The 22,901-nt window shown below is 47.2% G+C and overlaps 1 protein-coding gene across 2 annotated transcripts; it reads right to left on the minus strand.

Moving 5' to 3' along the window:
* Positions 1 to 330: 330 nt before the first annotated feature.
* On the minus strand, positions 331 to 4,263 carry LOC127298642 (single myb histone 6). Of its 2 annotated transcripts, none has more exons than XM_051328487.2 (7): positions 4,023 to 4,263; positions 3,728 to 3,946; positions 3,413 to 3,639; positions 3,214 to 3,298; positions 2,801 to 2,884; positions 1,440 to 1,796; positions 331 to 1,077 (listed from the first exon to the last, which is right to left on the minus strand). In XM_051328487.2, the coding sequence occupies exons 2-7, from the start codon at positions 3,875 to 3,877 to the stop codon at positions 1,051 to 1,053; spliced, it is 930 nt and encodes a 309-aa protein (XP_051184447.1). In that variant the 5' UTR covers positions 3,878 to 3,946; positions 4,023 to 4,263; the 3' UTR covers positions 331 to 1,050. The 2 variants fall into 2 exon arrangements, with proteins under 2 accessions (XP_051184447.1, XP_051184446.1); XM_051328486.1 differs by having other exon boundaries at positions 3,214 to 3,316.
* Positions 4,264 to 22,901: the final 18,638 nt, after the last annotated feature.

The following is a 22,901-nucleotide window of genomic DNA, read 5'->3' on the forward strand; positions in this document are numbered from 1 at the left end:
GTCCTCCGTGCTGACTTCTTCCTCGCAGCTGATCATTACGTCTGGGATTCCTGAACCGCGCAACACACACCAGCAGAAAACACCATTCTCTCTATCAGTCATTCCTGCCCGACTGACAGCAGCACCCAACACGTTTTATGAACATTTGTTTTTCACCTATCTTTCATCCTGCGAGAACAGGCACATGGCATTCTCATGAACAAGCTTTTTTTTCTCCTTTGCTTCCACTTTTGCTGAAAACTCACAAGGATGACAAAATCGTGGGCGTACTTCTCCAAACTCCAAGAAAAAAAAACTTTAGTGTCTGGGTTGAGCCAAGGCGCATATAAATTGCAGCAAAACAAAGGTTCACAACATGTTAGATCGACAAATGTCCAACTGTTTTTACGTTACAAACCAATGCAGAAAAAAGGGGAATGTTAGCCTAACCATTATGCTGCTAACAAAATTGGAATCAAAGACATTGATTGTTGCAACATCACTGAATAAAAAACGTTATACAGACTACTGAGTGAATACATGAATGAATCTACACAGCAATTATTGGATACCAAATACCTTGAGCTGGTGCAGAGCAGACCAATACACTGGCAAACAGAAAGGCACTGTTTGCTTGGAAGATTGCCACAAAGGGAGGAGTAAAATGAAGAAAATCCCTACATGTCAGTGACCTGCACAGTGACAGCAATAAGGATCCAGCGAGGTGGAATGGTCATGGTCTACTGATAGGTGTTCTTCCGTATCATCCCACATCCTGTGTACGTCTCATTTACGGCGCTGACATGTGCAAGTCAAACACCAGTTGGTCTTCCACAATGTCTCATCAAACAGACATGATGGGTAAAGGAAACAAGCTTGAAGATGCAATAGACTGCCTGACACTCAGAAAACGACAGGCGTCAGGCCAAGTTTGCGCCACTTAGTTCCAGGATTGGCTTGCATGAATTCAAATAACATATGACCCTCGCAACACCCGAAGCAACCACCAGTTGGGATTCGGTAGGCATGTACATACGACAAGGTCAGAGGAAAGCCGACCCCACAACAGCCTCATGAGATGTCTCTACCTCGAATGATCTGCATATGAACATAAAGGCATTCAGGATTTGATGTAGCAGATAACATATTTATTTTACAAGTCCGCAGTGCCCCTTTTCTAGATAGCTTGATTGATACAATAATCGATGCTGAAAATGTGTGTTCCTAGTTTGCATGTGTTCCTTTGTTTCACTCATCAATGTGAAATTATGAATACAATTATTTGTAGAGGCCTAGATACAGGAGTCTACATACTTCACACTAGCAAAGTGAATGTTTTTACTCGCATCTAACAAGTGATGTAGTGTAGCTATGCAAGAGAATATTATCTGAACACAGAAGCAACAAAATATCAACTGAAAACATGCAAAATGAGAATAGCTGAGCATACAAACAATTACCAATTTTGTCGAACTTCGGCTTTTCAATGTCGACATCGCTGCTTCAGCGAAGGCCTGTGCAGCTACAGCATCAGCTTCTGCAGCCTCCGCTTCTCTTACTGCGGCTTCAGCTTCAGCCATGATAGCTTCTGCCTCTGCAACTGCACGAGCGGCTGCAGCTGCAGCCTCTTCTGCAGTCATGTTTCTCATCCGTGCAAGTTCAGCATCCACTTGAGATTTAGTGCGGGCTGCAAACTCATCCCTCTCTACCCTCTCTACCTTGACTGGCTCCCTTTGTATATCTTCAAGCAGCAGCATTTTGGAGCTTCGCCCTTCTAATAAAGATGAGCTAGGGGCAAGCCTGTACTTCCGATTCACCTATAAAAGTCTTAAATATATTAGGTATGGCCTTATGGGTTGGATGGCAGATGATTCATACCTTTAGTAGGAGTAACTTGAACCTATCTAAGTGCAAAAGAACATAATTATTGGCTATAATAGAAAGATCATACAGGTTCATGGTTTTAGGGGTCCTTACATGCCAACTAAAAATCTGTATAACTGAGCAATTTCCAGGTGTCCCAGGGCAAGAATTTTAACTTTTAATCATGCAAAAGTATGTCCCTGGCACCAACAAGATCCAGCAACAAGCATAATACTATCTTTTTGAAACAAAGAGTGGTTTGAATCTAACTTACAAACGAGATAAGCAATGAAGTTACATATGTATGACACTGGAATCAGGTACAACAGAATAGACAAGTAGATGCCAATAGCAGGCATAGCAAGTTTGCAACAGAGAGTGATCATGCACATGTGATTGGGTCAACTGACTTGGGGGGTCACATAAACCGAGATATAGAATGTTTTAATGCATATAAACACTATAATAGACAAAAAGAACCTACTCCCTCCAGCCCTATATAATTGTCGCAGGTTCAATGAATCTAGACATATTTTATCTTACATTTTGCCTAAATTTACAGCAAGTCTTTAGGGCCGAAGGGAGTAGTTCAATTCAATTGAGCTTCATCAGACTTCGTTTATATGTACAAAAATGCTAACAGTGACATTTTGGTGACTTTGCTACTTCATATCAGGGCAACTTTAGTTTTACTTCTTACTTACCACCATATTAGCTGTATCATGTATTTGTATGCAGTGTTCAGGAAATCGGTTAGTTAACTGGCCGATTAATCCCTGCTCGGAGGGTCACCGATTAGCAATAAACTGATAAACCGGCCGATTAACTGGCTAACTGGCCGAATAGCCTATTAATCCCCTACTCGCCAGCCAACCGAGCAGCTAGCAGTTAACGATTTCCTCAACCATATTTTTATGAATGCACAATAATGCAGTTACGAAAAGAAGAGATATCTTACCTTTATCAATTTCCCAGATGATGTCAACTCATTCAGTTTTGCAGACAGTACATGATCAAAATCGGCAGGTGGCCAGTATTGTTCCTACATGACATGAAAAATCAGGTTAAGAAAGGGCACCGTCTACCTAGTAAATTAGATGAAGTACATACAACTCTGCAAAAACGAATTGGAATTTTGCAGCAACTAATAGTCATGAAGTCATTTCCACACGCCTATGTTTTACTGCACAATTTTCTGCAGCTTAACTGAATAATTATCAAGGCCATATTCAGTAATCAGCGACGTGGTTACATTCGTATTCATAGACAGTAAAACTATTAGCGTTTGCAATGGATACCATGCTAGGTTGTTGCTATTTCATTCATCGGCATAAAACTAGAGCATAATAAGCACAAGAAGGGTAGAAAAACCTCAATGTAGTTAGCGATGGCTGTCTTGTACGACCCCGTGGGCTCATTCAAGGTCTTGACCGCCTCCAGTATGATATTCTCCAGCCTGCAGGCATGCACAGAGCTACATCACATTGCAGCCCGCAGGGTTCAGTTCCTGGCCATCTCATCGGTCACAGCAAAGTAGCAAACCAAACAGGACACCAACCAACCAACCCACCTGGAGAGTGATTTGCCCGGCGCGCTGATCGTCAAGAGCGGCGCCGCTTCCGCCATTTCCTCGTCGCCGTCGGAGACGACCGGCATGATTGCCGCCGCCGCAGCCGAGGTGCTCTCCTGCTTGGGGGCGCACCTCAGCTTCTTGACGGCGGGCGTCGTCGGCGTCGCCCGCACCTTCTCCCGGGACCCCGACGCGTTCACAGTCACGTTCATGTTCCGCCACTTATCCTGCAACAATCCCAGCAGCCGGTTAGACGAGAGGACGCATCAGGCGTCGCGGTGAAACGGTTAAACGGTTATACGGAAGGGAGCGGACCTTGAGGTCGACGTTGGAGCGGTAGCGGAGGATGCTGCTGAACTCGGGGTCCTTGAGTATGGTGCGCCATTTGCCGGTGCCGTGCTTGGAGATCCCGGCCTTGAGCGCCGCCTCCTCCTCCGCCGTCCACTTCTGCTTGGGCGCCCCCATCGGCTCTCGCGTCTCCTTGGACCGAAACGATAACGTCTGCTGCTGCGAAGCGGATCGGGGGCGGCGGATCTAGACGGCGTGCCGATGAGTTCGGGTTTAGGAGCAAGCAATCGCTGGATCGAGGACTAAAAACGCTCGAACGTACCTCGTGAACCAACAAAAGTTCGCGGGCGGCGGGGACCGCGATGAGGCGGGGCGGGGACGGCGACCACCCGTGGGCGCGCGCGTGAGGGGCGGCGGCGCGGCGGCGAGGCGGGGGCGACGGCGGTGGGCAGAGAGGCGGGATGAGGATGAGAAGAGGAGAGGGAAGGGCGGAGAGGAAAAGCCGAGTCGCGGTGGAGCAGACGGAGAACCGTGACGTGTGATTTGTCCCGCACAGTTTTTTAGTCCCACCTCGGGGAGGTAAGACCGTGAGCGGCGGTTTAAAGGAGGAGGCGTTTGAGGAGTAGTCGCCGAGCCCAGTAGCGTGGGCTCGTAACCCCAGCTACGGCCCATGGGGGGCACAGTTGGGAGTCGCGACTGAGAGTGGTGTTGCCAGGCCCCGCCCGTCGGCCCGTAACCGTAGGTCATTTGTGCTCGGGGCAACCCACTCTCACCCAACTGTTTTGTTTTGTATTTTACTCACACTTTTTTTTGCTACAAATATGCCAAATCTAAAAAACCAAAAACATCAATAACTGAAATTAATTATCTAAAGCAACCTTTCAACCCAGATGTGTGTGTACAAGCCCTGTGATTCGCCTCAACACCACTCAAGTTCCTGCCATGTTCAGGTACTGGAAGTGTTTGGGAACTCTTTGTGCTGCACATATCAATTTTTTTATAAATGACGTTTTATTACTAAAATACATTAAGCATTACATCTAGCACTCTCACCCAACTGTTTTGTATTTTACTCACACTTTTTTTTGCTACAAATATGCCAAATCTAAAAAACCAAAAACATCAATAACTGAAATTAATTATCTAAAGCAACCTTTCAACCCAGATGTGTGTGTACAAGCCCTGTGATTCGCCTCAACACCACTCAAGTTCCTGCCATGTTCAGGTACTGGAAGTGTTTGGGAACTCTTTGTGCTGCACATATCAATTTTTTTATAAATGACGTTTTATTACTAAAATACATTAAGCATTACATCTAGCGTCTGCATAACTAGGATACATAGCCACCTAGATTCGATCACCGAGAAGAACAAAAGTAAAAAAAAAATGGCACATAACAAGTAGTCCACTAATTGCCTTAAGAGCATCTCCAGCGGCGGTACCGGTAGCATTTTGGGGGTGGCATCGAAAATAGGATCGCACCGGCGCGCCCCAAATAGCGCTGGCGCTTTTTCGAGCCCAATAGAAGCACCGGCAACCCCGTGCCGGTCCCTTCGCGAAGGGCGCGAATTGGTGCCCGTCCACCACCTCCACCTTGGTGATGGCGCGGTAGAGGGGGAGGCACTCGTCAACGATCTTCTCCAGGAACGAGGGGGAAGAGGAACATTCCCCAAGGTCACGACCTCTGTGGGAGTAAAACCAAGTCTTCCAAGGTAGAGGGTTAGGCTGGTGTAGTTTATAGATAAAATTGAGCAACAAGCACCTGTTTTGCCACTGGAGATCCTTGATGCCAAAACCTCCCTCCTGCTTAGACAACAAAACTTTATCCCAAGCAATTAGACAACGAGCACCGGAACAAGAATCCTTTATGGTCTAGAAAAAAGCGCGGCGCCTCTTATCAATACTTTCGATAACACCATGATGTAGCAAATACGAGCATATGTAGTAGGTTGCGAGATTGTTTAGCAATGCGTTACACAAGACTAGCCTACCCCAAGAATACAAAAGATGTGTGCGCCAGCCTGAGAGACGACGATCGAAGGAAAGAACGAGGGGAGTGAAAGCAGAGGCATGGAGTTTCATTGTGACATAGGCATCCCCAATGGGCCTGCCGAAGAAGGTACCCGGGGTTTACTGAAGGCCCACGACCCGAAGGATAAGAAGATTTCGAAGCCCAAGATGCTACTAAGGAAAGCTAGAGTTGTAATAGGAAGCATTATTTGTAATCTTGGGGATGAGTTAGAAACCTTCCCGGACACTATAACTTGTACATCACGAATCCCTCGGCTCCATCTCCTATATAAGGGGGAGTCGAGGGACAAAGAAAGCATCGAATCATTGTCTTACAAACCCTAGTTTTCATATCGTCGAGTACTTTTCGGCTGAAACCTTCGAGATCTACTTGCCCTCTACTTCCAACTAAACCCTAGTCTACAACCCGTAGGCATTGACAAGTTGATACCTTGTCAATTGGCGCCGTCTGTGGGACTTAGAGGCGTAAGGATCTGATCTCGATGACACGTTCAAGATCGTCGACTTCATCAACAGCAAGCAACGCAATGGATCGAGGTAAACAGATCGCAACTGGTCTTGTCGATTTTGTTCCTCACCCGCCCTCCCGTTTGGATGCATATGCGTATCTGGAGGAGCCTATGGAGATGACGTTCGGAAGATTCCACTTTCGCGTCGAGAAAGAGGGAACGTATCATCTCGAAATTCCGATCTCGTCGGGATTATCGGCGGTCGATTCTGATTTTTCAAGCTCAACATCATCAATCGAGTCAGGCGAAGAGGAGACTTCATCGCCACGCTTCATCAGCACCAGGGCAAGCGAAAAGCTCGCCAAGATCTTCAGCGACATGTCCTTCGAGTCATCCGCGGACTCCTATATAAGCGATGACTCGAGCAGTGTCGACAGCTTCAGCTTCATCGACAAATCCACTACAGTTGGCAAGGTCTTCACCAACCTTTATGATGGTGTCACCAAACCCAGCACAGATCTGAATACACAATACCATCAGATTTATGCCATCGGAGAGCCAAGCCGCGACCAGGAGGAAACGTCTGAGGCTTTCGACGATTTGGGAAATCCATACGTCGATCCCTCTGATTTACGACGAGGTCTAGGCAACAAATATGTCGGACCTACGCCTCGTGTCAGGGTTCAACTCCCGCAAACAGCATGGGATAGAGCCGCAAGAGCTATGGATGGTTCAGAACCAATGGCCACAACAGCCACACCAGAAGAGTTGTAAGCATATCAATATAGGCTCGCACGAGCTGCAAGGGAATTGGAAAAACAGACAGCGTCTCTGAACAGAAGAAAGGAGGCAGCCTCCGCGTCAAGCAGGCGAAGAGCAGAGCAGAGTCGACAATCTAGAACTTCGGGAGATCGCCACAGGGAAGCTCGGAACAGAGCAAGATCAAGGATGCAACATATACCTGAAGGAGAAAGAGAGCACTTAGTCCAAAACCTCGACATGTCTTTTATGTCGATAGACACAAGAGGGAATATTATCCCCAAGACACCAGAAGCTGGTTATATGGCGACACAGGCCTTTATCCTTGCATCCAGGCCACCCCCAGGAGATCCAAGGGAGGCATTGTACAACATGGCAATGGCAGGAGTCGGAGCCATGGGAACGGCGTTTGCATCAACACCTCCCGAAGAAGCAGCGAGGCAAAATAGTCCACGACCCGCGGCAGCAGCTGCCGCTCCCGAAGGAACAAGTGGAGCAAGAGACACGGCAGCGCAGGCAAGGATGGATAGAGCACGGCAAAGTAGAAGGGATCAGAGGCATTCCCCAGAGCTAAACGACGAGGATATGTGCGGTTTGCCATGCTTCACAAGGAGAGTCCGAAAAACTCGGGTCCCTTCAGGGTTCAAATTACCTGACAACTTCAAAAAATTCGACGGCCTGCAAGATCCAGAGGATTGGCTAGTTGATTACCTCGAGACGGTGAAACTCACAGGAGGAACCAGAGCAACAGCTATGCAAAGCATCCAGGTGCATTTAAGTGGAGCCGCGCGGTCTTGGATAAAGAAGCTCCCTCCAGGATCCATCGACAACTGGGATAGTTTCGAGGACGTGTTCGTCAAGAACTTCCGGTCCACCTGCAAAAAACCTGCATCGCTAGAGGAATTAAGGGCGTGTCGACAAAAGCCAGATGAATCAATGAGAAAATACATCCAAAGGTGGAATATCATCAAAAACTCGGCAGAGAATATATCTGACGAGAGAGCGATAGATGCGTTTGTCGCAGGAATCAGGCGAGGAGATTTTATCGAGGACTTGGGGAGAACTAACCCAAAGACAATATCTGCATTAATGGAGATAGCAAACAGATGGAGAAGATGTTGTTCACAACAAACGGCATAGGTCACCAGAGGAGGACCGTGGCCGAAACTATCAAAATAGGCGACGATTTCCTCGGCAGTACTCAGGCTATGATGCTCCTGGGCAAATTTCGGCTGGCTTTCGAGCAAACGCCGGAGGAAACAATAGAGATGATTATCAGAGGAACAACGAACTGCGAGGCGACAACAGAGAGGACTCTCGAAATAACAGGCAAAATACAGGGTCAAGGTTCCAGAGTCCTTTTGTGTCTCCCGAAGAAATGATGAACGGGCCGTGTCAGATGCATTTTTATCTCGACAATAATGGAAAACGACAGTCAGGACATTTGCAAAAGGATTGTCGAAATTTCCAGGCAATGTTAAGGTGAGCAGGGCATGCCAATGCTCAGGCAGCGCACAGAAATCCTCAAGGACCCAGGAGTGAGATTCACCTGCCACCCCCTCCCGCAATTACAGACGGTAATCGGCATCAGCTCAGAATTGCGGCAGCACCTGCACCACCGCCTTATGTTGATCCCAATTCCAATGGAGCGGTCTCGATGATTCAGAAAGGCAGGCCATCCAATAGAGCTCAGAAAGTAATCTCGCGACAGGTGTTCATGGCAGAGAAGATGCCTCCACCAACGGTTGAGTATCATAATTGGTCAGGGCAAGATATTGGCTTCACAATAGCGGATCATCCACAGCAAGTTCCTCGACCAGGGCAGTCAGCACTTATCTTACCAGCGATGTCGCGGGATTCGACGTATCTCGAGTATTCATAGATGGAGGCAGCAGTCTAAACCTTATGTACGCAGATACGTTAAGGAAGATGAATATATCTCTAGCAAATCTGAAGCCAACTGATACGCGTTTCCACGGAATTACGCCAGAAAAGCCAAGTTATCCGCTGGAAAAGATCAACCTCGACGTTCAGTTTGGAACCTGAGAAATTTACAGGATAGAGAGATTGGAGTTCAAAGTCGTGAATTTCCCATCACAATACCACGCTTTGTTGGGGCGCCCAGCATACGCTAGGTTTATGGCGGTCCCACATTACACGTACCTATTGTGGAGGATGCCTGGACCTAAGGGACCAATCACAGTCAAATGAAGCTTTGCGTTAGCCGATAAATGTGATAAGTATTTTCATCGACTGTCAGAAACCTTCGGGATGCAAGCGGAGTACATGGCGTCAAGACTCACGACTGACTATGATGTGTTGCCAGATGTAGGAAGACCAAATAAAGAATCAACTTTCAACACTGAGAAAAATTCTAAGGAGGTGCAGATTCACCCGACAGACCCGAAAAAGCGCGCTCGTCGAGTTCCTCCGTGAGCACTGGAAAATCTTCGCATGGTGTCCAGCTGACATGCCAGGAGTACCCAGGGAACTTGCCGAGCACCACCTAAACTTGGATCCACTAGCGAGACCAATCAAACAACCTTTGCGGCGTTTTTCGGAGCCAAACCGCAAAGCTATCTTTATCGAGAAATCGATCGACTAAGAGAAGCTGGCTTTATCAAGGAGCTGCATACAGAGGCCACATGGGTAGCAAATCCAGTGTTGGTGCCGAAGAAAAACACTAAAGTCCTTCGCATGTGCATCGATTTTACGTGTCTCAATAAACATTGTCCAAAGGATCACTTTCCCCTCCCAAGGATCGATCAAATTATCGACTCCACGACAGGATGTGAACGTCTTTCCTTCCTAGATGCGTATTCTGGTTACAACCAGATCAGATTGAAAGAAGAAGATGAGGTCAAAACAGCGTTCATCACACCTTATGGCGTGTTTTGCTACAGAACAATGCCTTTTGGTTTGAAAAACGCGGGAGCAACATACCAGAGGATGATGCAGAAGTGCTTGGCGACACAAATTGGGAAAAACGTACAAGTGTACATCGACGATGTCGTCATAACATCAAAGAAGGGGACGACGCTAATCGAGGATCTGAAGGAAACTTTCGACAACCTCGACAAGTTCTGCCTCAAGTTGAACCCGACAAAGTGTTCTTTTGGCGTCCCTGCAGGAGAACTTCTTGGTTTTCTAGTTTCAGCAAGAGGAATTGAAGAAAATCCCGAAAAAATCCAAGCTATCGTAACAATGAGGAAGCCAACAAAGTTGAAAGAAATACATCAACTAACTGGGCGAGTCGCAGCTTTAAGCAGATTCGTCGCCAGGTTGGGAGAAAAAGCGTTACCGTTTTATGCTTTAATCAAGCAAGGAGAGAAATTCCAGTGGAACGAAGAGGCCAATAGAGCCTTCGAGGATTTAAAACGCACAATTTCGACACCACCAATCTTGGTGGTGCCGAGAGAAAAGGAACCTCTCCTGTTATACATCGCAGCCACACCTCAAGTGGTTAGCACGGCGCTAGTCGGCGAAAGAGAAGAAGAAGGGAAACTCCATGGAGTGCAAAGGCCGGTATATTTTATCAGTGAAGTTTTATCGCCTTCCAAACAGTGGTACCTGCAGTACCAGAAGTTAGCATATGGAGTATTCACGACAGCAAGGAAATTGCGCCACTATTTTTCGGCACACCCGATAATAGTGGTCAACGAAGCACCTCTATCACATATACTGAACAATCCAGAAGCTACAGGGCGTGTCTCCCTTTGGGGAATAGAACTTTCCCCTCGGGACATCACGTATGAAAAAAGAAAAGCAATTAAGTCGCAAATTCTGCCAGATTTCATTGCAGAATGGATGGAGCTACAAAATACAGGACCCCCAGATTTGTCAAGAACTTGGACCATGAACTTCGGTGGATCCAAGAGAGCAGAAGGAGCTGGTGCAGGAGTGATACTAATATCACCTGAAGGCGACAAGTTAAAGTATGTCCTACGGATGACATTCCCAAACGCATCTAACAATGAAGCAGAATATGAAGCTCTTATACACGGGATGAAGATGGCGAAAGCTTGTGGTGCAACTCGACTAAAAATCTTTGGCGACTCACAATTGGTAGCTCAACAGGTTATGAACCAATGTGATGCAGTCAATGATAGCATGGTGGCATACAAGGAAGTGTACAATGAGCTGGAGAAGCTGTTTGATGGATGCGAAGTAAACCACATCAGTAGGCTGAGCAACGATGAAGCCGATGTTCTCGCAAACATCGGGTCGCAGTGCCTCGCAATTCCCCCAGGTGTGTTTTGGGAAGAGATAGCTGAGAGATCCACAAAACCAAAGAAGGCGCAGAAGAAAAAGAAGGAGGAGAAAACTTCGGCGCCTCTCAACGAAGCCCCAGATGAAGAAGAAGACCAGGAGCTGGTGATGATGGTGGAAGTCCCATGGATTCAAGCATACATATCGTATATCCTACGAAAAGAAATACCTGACGACCCAGTTGAAGCAAGGCGAGTTATTCGACGATCCAAAGCCTTTACAGTGGTCAAAGGGGAGTTATACAAGCGAAGTATTTCGGGCGTGCTGCAAAGGTGCGTTACACCCGAAGAAGGAAGGATAATCTTAAAGGATGTACACGAGGGAATATGTGGTCATCACGCGAGCAGTCGAGCTATTGCGGCCAAAGTTTTTCGGGCTGGTTTTTACTGGTTGACAACAATCGAGGATGCAAAGGAAATAGTACGGACCTGCGACGCGTGCCAGAGATTTGCCGCAAAACCACACTCTCCAGCAGCAGAGCTGATGCCAATACCATTGTCTTGGCCCTTCGCCCAATGGGGTCTCGATATGGTGGGAAAATTACACAAGGCTTCGCCAGGAGGATACGAGTACATGTTGGTTGCTATCGATAAATTCACCAAGTGGATAGAAGCAAAGCCGATAAATTCACCAGATGGAGAATCAGCAGTCAAATTCGTGAAGGGCATCGTTTTTCGATTTGGAGTACCTCACAGCATCGTCACAGATAATGGCAGTAACTTCACATCCAAGGAATTCAAGGCATACTGCGCAGAAGTAGGCATCAAATTGCACTTTGCGTCAGTTGGGCACCCGCAAACCAATGGCCAAGTCGAGAAAGCCAATGGTATCATCCTGCAACGGTATCAAAAAGCGCCTGCTAGGACCACTTGAAAAGGCTCGACATACCTGGCCAGAAGAGTTGCCAAGTGTCTTGTGGAGCATTCGAACAACACCAAACACGGCGACACAAGAAACTCTATTCTTCTTAGTCCATGGAGTTGAGGCAGTACTACCGATCGAAATAGAGCATGACTCCCCAAGAGTCAGGGAGTATGACGAAGAAACCTCAAGAAGAGCTTTGGAGGACGACGTGGATGCACTCGACGAAGCTCGAGATGAAGTACTATCACGAGTCACCAAGTACCAGCAGGACCTCAAAAACTACCACAGCCGACGATTAAGGCCAAGATCTTTCCAGGTCGGAGATTTGGTCCTACGGTTAAATCAAAAAGTACTGAAAAGCTCGAGTCACCATGGCTGGGCCCTTATGTCGTCACAGAAGTAATTGAAGGAGGAGCGTACAGGATCACGGACAAGAAGACAGGGGCTCCCGAGAAAAACCCCTGGAACGTGGCGCAGCTCAGGCGGTTCTACGCTTAGAGCCGAAATATAGTTCTCCTTTGTAAAAATACAATGTACTGAAACGCCCGCGAGTTTTCAGACGCACTCTTTTCCTTTTCAGGGCACCGAGTGGGGCTGGAAAGGTTTTTAATGAGGCGGGCTCGCGGTGCTGCAATATAATAAAAGATAGTGATGATATACATCCTTTTTTCTTCGACAGGCTCGGGGGGCTCATAATCCATTGCAGCAAAATACATATGTTTTCACAAAAACAGTAAATTCTTCGAGAAGACAAAATAGTATAAGTTCCAGCCAAAGGCTCGAGGGCTTCACAATATAGATTACACTTTGCAATATAGACAACGTCATCAATACAAAAAATTCGACAAAAAATATAGACATAACCTTCGGCAATATAGTACAACTCAGTTAAGACCTAATATACTATCTATGGATAGACCCTTCTTATTTGCAGCAGTTGTCTTGTGCTCAGCATATCTCCCCTTGATGAATAACTCAGAATCCATCCGAAGAAGTTCATCCATCATCGCTTCGGCCACAGGAGTCACCATTTCATTGATATCGTCGATGTTATTCTTCCGTCGAGATTTTTTGGCTAGGCAGTCAGAGACAATCTTCGTCAGATCTAATTGCGGATGGCAAATATGTATCATGATCATGGCGAATCTTGCTCCAGCAGTCAATTGAGCTCGTACAAAGTTATGAATACGAGGGGCATCTTGAAATTTTTCCAGCAATCCAAGAAGAGTATCGGGAGCTTCATCTCGAGGGAACATGGTTTTGTAGACAAGAGTCAAGGTTCTCGTGCAGAAGTTAAAGAATTCGCGAACCTGACAAGCGCGGTCTTGGAACCTGACAATCTGTTGAGTTCGCTCGGGAGTGGCCCAGAATAGACATCCATGGTTAAGAGAAAGGTTGACGAGAAGGTTCATTCTTACATTAACCCTTTCATCTTCAGCAGCAGTGTCGAGAACAGAACCTATCAAGCAAACGAACAGGAAATTCAAAAAACAAGGGGGCACAGCAAAAGACAGAAGAAGTTCTGGGTTGAAAAAGCATACCCAACATATCCACACTAGCTTCAATCATTAGCTCGAGCATACTATTTTCTCGAGTAGTCGCTTCTTTAGCTTCCGAAATAGCAGCCTCCTTGGCAGCTATGGCCTCTTTAGCTTGTTGAAGGGCAATTTTTTCTCTTTCGGATGCTTTGCGAGATTGCTCCATCATCGCAAGAGTTTGCTTTTTCATGGACTGAAGTTGTTGGCGAAGTTCTTGCAAATCTTGCGAGGAATGTTCGCTTGAAGAACCCTCAACAAGGTCATCACCGACAAATTTCTTCTTCGAGGAGGAAGCAGGAAAAGTATCGGCAGGATGAGGGTTTGCGGAGCAGTTATCAAATATCAACTGGAAAAGAAAATTCCAATATCAATGGTAACACAAGATAGAATTCCATTGATCTTCGAGACATTCATACAGATATTACAGAAGGAGTCTTTCAAAGGATTACTACGACGGTTGTCGCCAAAACTACTATGGCGACAACCTCAAAAGAAACAGAAAAATGAAAAACAGAAAAAGATAAGGCATTCTACTAGACCTGCGGCTTCGACGAGCTAGGAGCAGGAGTTGGCTTGATTCCAAGAAAGGCAAGGATCTTCTTTGTGTTGGGCTTCGCAACCTTGATCAACGATCGCCACTTCGTGGTTTCCATCTCCGGCGTGTCGCCAACCTTGGTCCAGTCGATATTTTGCTGGCTGTCAGCAACCAAGGCGACAGTGCTTTCAACGGCAACCTTCATATTTTCTTGGCGTAGCTTCAGTCCAAGATCTTCCGGCGGATTAAAGTCCTTGGCAAGAGCAAGAAAAGTCGCGGGTTCCTTTTTCTTCGGGAAGAAGTAAGGGTAAAGCCGCGACAATCCTTCCTGGGCTTGATCAGTGCCTTCACGCGTTTCTGTTCCGTGAAACTCAAGGAAAGAAAGCGCGTCAAGAAGAGGATCATTGTCAGGATCTTCAAGCTCAAACTCTTGGTTTGTTTTCCCTGTCGAGGAAAAAATGTGTTGGTCAATAAACAAGTAAAGAAAAGCAAGTCCAAAGAATGCAAAATAGATCGGATACTTACTGAGAAAGCGACGATTTTGAGAATCCAAGCGCTTGAGGATTGCCTCTTCGCGAGCAGCTTGTGCGGTTTTATGATCGCTCAAGGCAGTCTCGGCGACATGAAGCCTCTTCTGAAGTTCTTTGATACCAACAGCTTCTGCTTTGGCCTTGTCAGCCTCTGCCCTAGCTTCACTAGCATCAGATTCGGCCTTCTTACGAGCCTCCTCACTCTGCTCTAATTTGCGAGCAAGCGTGTCGGCATGTTTGTTGGCCTCTGCAAGTTTTTCTGCCAAAACAGTCAAAAATAAGTCGAAATCACGGCGAAACAGGAGCAAGAAGTCATGGGCAAAGAGAAGCAAGAAGTCAGTACCTTCAGCTTTGCTGGCATACTCGCGATACCCAACGAATCGGGCACCGAAGCGGATGAACTCCTTAATCAAAGGTTGTTAAAGAAAGATAGAGAAAGAAAGTGTCGGTAGGGAACAAAAGTGCGATAGCACAAAATAAAAAGAAGCAAACAGGGAAAATATCGACAACATCAGAAAACGTTCAAGAACTTACATCGTCCAGAAGAGGAGTCGAGGAGCTACCCAATTGTAGGGTAGGCTCTGCAATTGTTTCAACCCCCGCCCTTTTTGGTGAAGGGACAAGGGGGCTTGCAGGAGGAGTAGGCGCGTCGATGTTTTGTTGAGGAGGCGAAGATTCCTCTCCTTCAACTGGCGCCTCAGAAACAACTAGAGTATGCGACGTACTCGTTCGAGCAGTCACATCAACAGCTGCCATTTCTTCCTCGTCACCACTACGGTTAAATGACGACAGCATAAAGAAGCAAGACAAGCAAAAATCTTCAAGTAGCAAAACAGTAAGAAACAAGGGGGTGACTTACGAACTGACGAGGGTGTCAAGGTATGGATCAAAAGCTGCCTTCCGACGTGAAGGAGCAGCTTCTTCGGCTTTGGAGGTGCCGGAATCTTCGACGTCTGCCCTTTTCCTTTTGTTCCTTGGAAAAACTGCAGGAGGAGGAGAGTGTGCCGATGTGGTAGCTTCAGAGCCAGCCTCCTTTTCAGAGGATCCCGCAGATTTTCGAGAACCTTCGGGTTCACTATCAGGGCAAGGAGCATCTTGGTTGTCATCAGTGACAACGGCTCGTTCGTCGACTTCTCCACCTTCAGGAAGGGGAGGAAGAGAGACAAGGTCTGGATGGTTCTATAAAAAACAAACAGACAAAGAGAGATGTCAATAAAAGAGTTATGGAAAGAATGTCAAACAAAAAAGAGCAAGTCGACAAAGATTACCTCGGGAAGCGCATTGGTGGCGCTATATGGTCTTACGCGACAAGAAGAAGGGACAGGATCTCTCTTGCTGAGGGAGGAGATTTTCCGGACAAGTTTTTCTAAATCCTTGACCGGCAAATCAACCGACAGCCGATCCACATCCTTGTCGCCAGCATACTTCCACAGGGGGTTTTTGCGAGCCTGCAGGGGCTGCACCCTGATCCTAAGGAAATAGGCCGTGATTTGAATACCCGACAGCTCTTTGCCGCGGGTGTTTTGCAGCTCGTGGATGCGGGTCATCAATGCCTCCGTCGCCGTTTTTTCTTCCTCGGTAGCCTCTGCATCCCAAGAGCGGCGGCGATAGATTTTCTCGGCACCATCAAAAGGAGGGATGTTGTCTTCAGCACATCCATGATTTTCCTCATGGATGTACAGCCACTTCTTGCGCCACCCTTGAACTGAATCAATGAATTTGACATCGAAGTAATCGACATCAGGGCGAACATAGATAACAACGCCGCCTATGTTATAGGCGACATTGGGAGAACCATTGCGGCGGCAAAAGAAAATGCGCTTCCACAACGCCCAGTTAGGCTGGACGCCGAGGAAGGATTCGCAGAGGGTGATGAAAATGGAAATGTGGAGGATAGAATTGGGTGTGAGGTGATGGAGTTGCAGCCCATAAACAAAAAGCAACCCCCGAAGAAAAGGGTGAATGGGGGCAGAAAGGCCGCGGATGAGATGATCAACGAAACTAACCCGATACTCCATTGGAGGAGTTGGGTAGCTCTCTTCGCTGGGGAAGCACAGCGCCTTGGGCTTCTTGCTGATTCCCAGTTTCCTCAGGAGGTTGATGCCCTGAGCGGTAATCTTGGATCTCTCCCACTCCGCGCTCCCCAGATCAATGGAAGCCATCGTCGATTCTGGCGTGCTGTGCCTGGTGAGTCTGCGCGGTGGCATCAACAATGGCGCAGGAGTGCGGCTCGAGAAAAGTTGAGCTCAGGGAACTGTGGGGCGCAAGAGGAGATTTTTGCAGAGGAGAGTAGAGGAGCGGCGCGAGCGAAAGTGCTGGAGGAAGAAGAAGGGGACCTTAAATAGAGATACGGTGAAGCGGCGCACCGTTGGATGGAAAAAGTGTGCGGTAGATGATGTACACGTGGAACAAGGGTACAAAAGTAATTTCACCATGGAGGAGTTACAGTGCGTGCGCCAGGAAAAGCGGAGGACGTGTGTCCCCCACTTGCACGACGTGTCAATACGATGTGTGATTTGGGCCCACAAGGTAGTGAGAGAGAACATCTCGCGATTTCCAGGAACTGCGATCGTGGCTATCGTCAGCAATGAGATCACTTTAGCAAGAGGAAAATTCGACTTAACAGCTTCATAAAAAAGGTGACATCAAAAAATATTGGAGAGCCTTTGATCAAATACAAGTTTTTGATCAAATGCTCGGGGGCTACTCTGGAAAAAATGAAAAGTTCGAGAAAGTCAAAATAGAAATGGTGTGAGTCTATGATCAAATACAAATATTTGCTTATAGCCTCGGGGGCTACTCCCATCGGGAGCGCTGTTCGCGCACCCGAGAAATTTGAAAATTTTGGAAGAGAAAAGAAAATATAGCGGCATAAGGCGTGGAGCCTACACCCAAGCACAAGTCCTTGGTTGTAGCCTCGGGGGCTACTCCCATCGGGAACGCTGTTCGCGTGCCCGATGAAATTATAAAAAAAGAGAAAAGAAGAAAGATAGAAGAACAAGAGAGTATATTTTGAGTTATAAGTAACTCTACATATACTCCCATCGGGAGGTCAATATAAGTCATCCGTTGACTCAATAAAATGTGCCATTCCAACAGCCGAATAAGCACTCGACAATATATTCTCAGAACGCCAAAGTTGCGAAAAATTTCTGAATGCCGCAAAATTTTGCGAAGGTAAGACCCCCAGATCCGTTCTGTGTGGCGTGGCGCCGTCTCTGACGTCGGTTTGCTACTTTTATCCGTATCAACAGATACGAAGAAAAATCCTAACGGACGCGTTAGGTACCCGATAAATATTACTGGGACTCGACAGAATGATAAGACCTTAAGCGGCACCTGTCGAAGTTTACACCAGTATCCCGAGATCATGTCCAGGTGACATAGGCATCCCAAATGGGCCTGCCGAAGATAGTACCCGGGGTTTACTGAAGGCCCAAATACCCGAAGAATAAGAAGATTCGGGAGCCCAAGATATATTAAGGAAAGTTAGAGTTGTAATAGGAAGTGTTATTTGTAAATCTGGCGGGATGAGTTGGAAACCGTCCCGAACTCTGTAACTTGTACAAAACGAAACCCTCGGCTCCGCCTCCTATATAAAGGGGGAGTCGAGGGACGAAGAGGCAATCGAATCATTGTTACAAACCCTAGTTTTCTTAATCGTCGAGTACTTTTCGGCTGAAACTTTCGAGATCTACTTGCCCTCTACTTCTAACTAAACCCTAGCCTACAATCCATAGGCATTGACAAGTTGATACCTTGTCAATTGGCGCCGTCTGTGGGGATTAGAGGCGTAAGGATCTGATCTCGATGGCACGTTCAAGATCTTCGACATCATCAACCGCAAGCAACGCTATGGATCGAGGTAAACAGATCGTTGCTGGTCCTGTCGATTTTGTTCCTCACCCACCCTCCCGTTTGGATGCATATGCGTATCTGGCGGAGCCCATGGAGATGACGTTCGGAAGGTTTCACTTTCGCGTCGAGAAGGAAGGATCGTATCGTGTCGAGATTCCGATTTCGTCGGGATCGTCGGCAGTCGATTCCGATTTTTCAAGCTATGCATCGTCAACCGAGTCAGGAGAAGAAGAAACTTCGTCGACACGCTACGTCAGCACCAGAGCAAGAGAGAAACTCGCCAAGATCTTCAACGACATATCGTTTGAGTCATCTGCGGACTCATATATAAGCGATGGCTCAAGCGATGTCGACAGTTACGACTTCATCGACAAATCTATCACAGTGGGCAAGGTCTTCATCAATCTCAACGATGATGTCACCAAACCCAACATAGATCTGAATACAAAATATCATCAGATTTATGCCATTGAGGATCAAGAGGAAACATCTGAGGCTTTCGACGATCTGGGAAATCCATACATCGATCCCTCCAATCTGCGACAAGGCCTGGGCAACAAATACGTCGGGCCAGAGCCGCGAGATAGAGTTCAACTTTCACAAGCAGCGTGGGACAGAGCCGCGAGAGCTATGAACGGTACAGAACCAATGGCTACCACGGCCACACCAGAGGAATTACAAGCATATCAATATAGGCTCGCACGAGCTGCCAGAGAATTGGAAAACAGACAGCCGAGTTAAACAGAGAAAGGAGGCAGCTTACGCATCCAAGCAGGAGAAGGGCAGATCTAAGTCGACAATCTAGAACTTCGGGTGATAGCCACAGGGAGGCTCGGAACAGAGCAAGATCAAGGTTGCAACATATACCCGAGGCAGAAAGAGAGCACTTGGTCCAAAATCTCGACATGTCCTTCATGTCGATAGATACAAGAGGAAATATCATCCCTAAGACACCAGAGGCTGGGTATATGGCGACACATGCTTTTATCCTTGCATCTAAACCACCTCCAGGTGATCCAAGGGAAACACTATACAATATGGCGGTAGCAGGAGTTGGAGCTATGGGGACAGCGTTTGTATCAACGCCTCCCGAAGGAGCGGCACGGCAAAATAGTCCACGACTTGCAGGCGGCAACGGCGGACTGAAGGACCAAGTGGAGCAACAGACACACCAGCACAAGCAAGGCTCGACAGACCGCGGCAAAGCAGTAGGGATCATCGGCAATCTCCGGAGCTTAATGACGAAGATATGTGCGGCTTGCCATGCTTCACGAGGAGAGTCCGAAAAACTCGAGTCCCCTCAGGATTCAAGTTACCCGACAACTTCAAGAAGTTCGACGGCCTTCAAGATCCAGAGGATTGGCTAGTTGATTATCTCGAGACAGTGAAGCTCACAGGAGGAACCAGGGCAACAGCTATGCAAAGCATCCAGGTGCATTTGAGTGGAGCCGCACGATCTTGGATAAAGAAACTCACTCCAGGATCTATCGACAGCTGGGAAAGTTTCGAGGATGTGTTCGTCAAGAACTTCAGATCCACGTGCAAAAAACCTGCGTCGTTAGAGGAGTTAAGAGCATGTCGACAAAAACCAGATGAGCCAATGAGAAAGTACATCCAAAGGTGGAATATCATCAAAAACTCGGCAGAAAATATATCTGACGAGAGAGCAATAGATGCGTTTGTCGCAGGAATCAGGCGTGGAGATTTTGTCGAGGACTTAGGAAGGACCAATCCAAAGACAGTATCTGCGTTAATGGAGATAGCAAACAGATGGGCAGATGGAGAAGACGCTGTCCACAACAAAAGGCACAGGTCGCCAGAGGAAGACCGTGGTCGAAATTATCAACCGAGGCGACGATTTCCTCGGCAGTACCCGAACTATGACGCTCTAGGGCAAATTTTGGCAGGTTTTCGAGCAAACACAGGAGGAAGCAATAGAGATGATTATCAGAGAAGCAGTGAACAGCGAGGCGATAACAGGGATGATTCTCGCAACAACAGACAAAATAGCGGGCCTAGGTTCCCAAGGCCTTTCGTGTCCCCTGAAGAGATGATGAATGGGCCGTGTCAAATGCACTTTTTCCTCGACAGCAACGGTAAAAGACAGTCAGGGCACCTGCAGAAAGACTGTCGAAATTTTCAGGCAATGCTAAGATATGCAGAGAACGCTAACGCGCGGGCAACACAGAGAAATCCTCGAGAACCCAGAAGCGAGATTCACTTGCCGCCTCCTCCCGCGATTACAGACGACAATCGGCATCAGCTCAGAATAGCGGCAGCACCCCCACCACCACCTTATGTTGATCCTAACTCCAACGGAGCGGTGTCGATGATTCAGAAGGGAAGGCCATCCAATAGAGCTCAGAAAGTAATTTCACGACAGGTATTTATGGCAGAAAAAATGCCTCCACCAACAGTTGAGTATCTTAATTGGTCCGGGCAAGATATTGGCTTCACCATAGCGGATCATCCGCAGCAAGTTCCTCGACCAGGGCAGTCAGCACTTATTCTGCCAGCAGTTATCGCGGGATTCGATGTCTCCCGAGTGTTCATAGACGGCGGCAGCAGCCTAAACCTTATGTATGCAGATACATTGAGGAAGATGAACATATCCTTAGCAAACTTGAAGCCAACAGACACAAGGTTCCACGGCATCACACCGGAGAAACCAAGTTATCCATTGGGGAAGATCAATCTCGACGTTCAGTTTGGGACCCGAGAAAATTATAGAATCGAGAGGCTGGAATTTGAAGTCGTGGATTTTCCGTCGCAGTACCACGCTTCGTTGGGACGACCAGCATATGCTAGATTTATGGCGGTGCCACACTATACATACCTGTTGTGGAGATTGCCTGGACCAAAGGGACCAATCACAGTTAAAGGAAGCTTTGCCTTAGCCGATAAATGCGACAAGGATTTTCATCGGCTATCAGAAACTTTCGGGATGCAAGCTGAGTATTTGGCGTCAAAAAGCATGACCGATTACGACGTACTGCCAGACGTTGGAAGGCCAAATAAAGAATCAACTTTCAATACCAAGAAAAATTCTAAGGAGGTGCAGATTCACCCGACAGACCCGAAAAAGACGACATCTATCGCAAACGACATGGATATCGCATAGGAAAGCGCGCTCGTCGAGTTCCTCCGTGAGCACTGGAAAATCTTCGCATGGTGTCCAGCTGACATGCCAGGAGTACCCAGGGAACTTGCCGAGCACCACCTAAACTTGGATCCATTAGCGAGACCAATCAAACAACCTTTGCGGCGTTTTTCGGAACCAAACCGCAAAGCTATGCTATCAGAAGTAAATCGACTGGAGGAAGCTGGTTTTATCAAAGAGATATCTACAGAAGCCACATGGGTAGCTAACCCAGTGATGGTGCCGAAGAAACACACGACAGTCCTTCGCATGTGCGTCGACTTTACGTGTCTCAATAAACATTGTCCAAAGGATCACTTTCCCCTCCCGAGGATCGATCAAATTATCGACTCCACGGCTGGATGTGAACGTCTTTCCTTCCTGGACGCATACTCTGGTTATAACCAGATCAGATTGAAAGAAGAAGACGAGGCCAAAACAGCGTTCATAACACCTTACGGCGTGTTCTGTTACAGAACAATGCCTTTCGGTTTAAAAAACACGGGAGCAACATATCAGAGGATGATGCAGAAGTGTTTGGCGACACAGATCGGGAAAAACGTGCAAGTGTACATCGACGATGTCGTCATAACGTCAAAAGAGGGGGCAACACTGATCGAGGATCTCAAGGAAACCTTCGACAACCTCAACAAATTCTGCCTCAAGCTGAACCCGACGAAGTGTTCCTTTGGCGTCCCAGCAGGAGAACTTCTGGGATTTTTAGTCTCAGCAAGAGGGATTGAAGCAAATCCCGACAAAATACAAGCTATCATAACAATGAGGAAGCCAACAAAGTTGAAAGAAATACAGCAGCTAACTGGGCGAGTCGCAGCTTTGAGCAGATTCGTCGCCAGGTTGGGAGAAAAAGCGTTACCATTTTACGCTCTAATAAAGCAAGGAGATAAATTCCAGTGGAACGAAGAGGCCGATAGAGCCTTCGAGGATTTGAAGCGCACAATCTCGACACCACCAATTCTGGTGGCGCCGAAGGAAAAGGAACCTCTCCTGCTGTATATTGCAGCCACGCCCCAAGTGGTGAGCACGGTGCTAGTTGTCGAAAGAGAAGAAGAAGGAAAAATCCACGGAGTACAGAGGCCAGTATACTTCATCAGCGAAGTTTTATCGCCATCAAAACAAAGGTACCCTAAGTACCAAAAGCTAGCATATGGAGTGCTCACAACAGCACGAAAATTGCGCCACTATTTTTCGGCACACCCGATCATAGTGGT

The sequence above is a fragment of the Lolium perenne genome, chromosome 5, assembly GCF_019359855.2.
Source record: "Lolium perenne isolate Kyuss_39 chromosome 5, Kyuss_2.0, whole genome shotgun sequence".
Classification (NCBI taxonomy): Eukaryota; Viridiplantae; Streptophyta; class Magnoliopsida; order Poales; family Poaceae; genus Lolium; species Lolium perenne.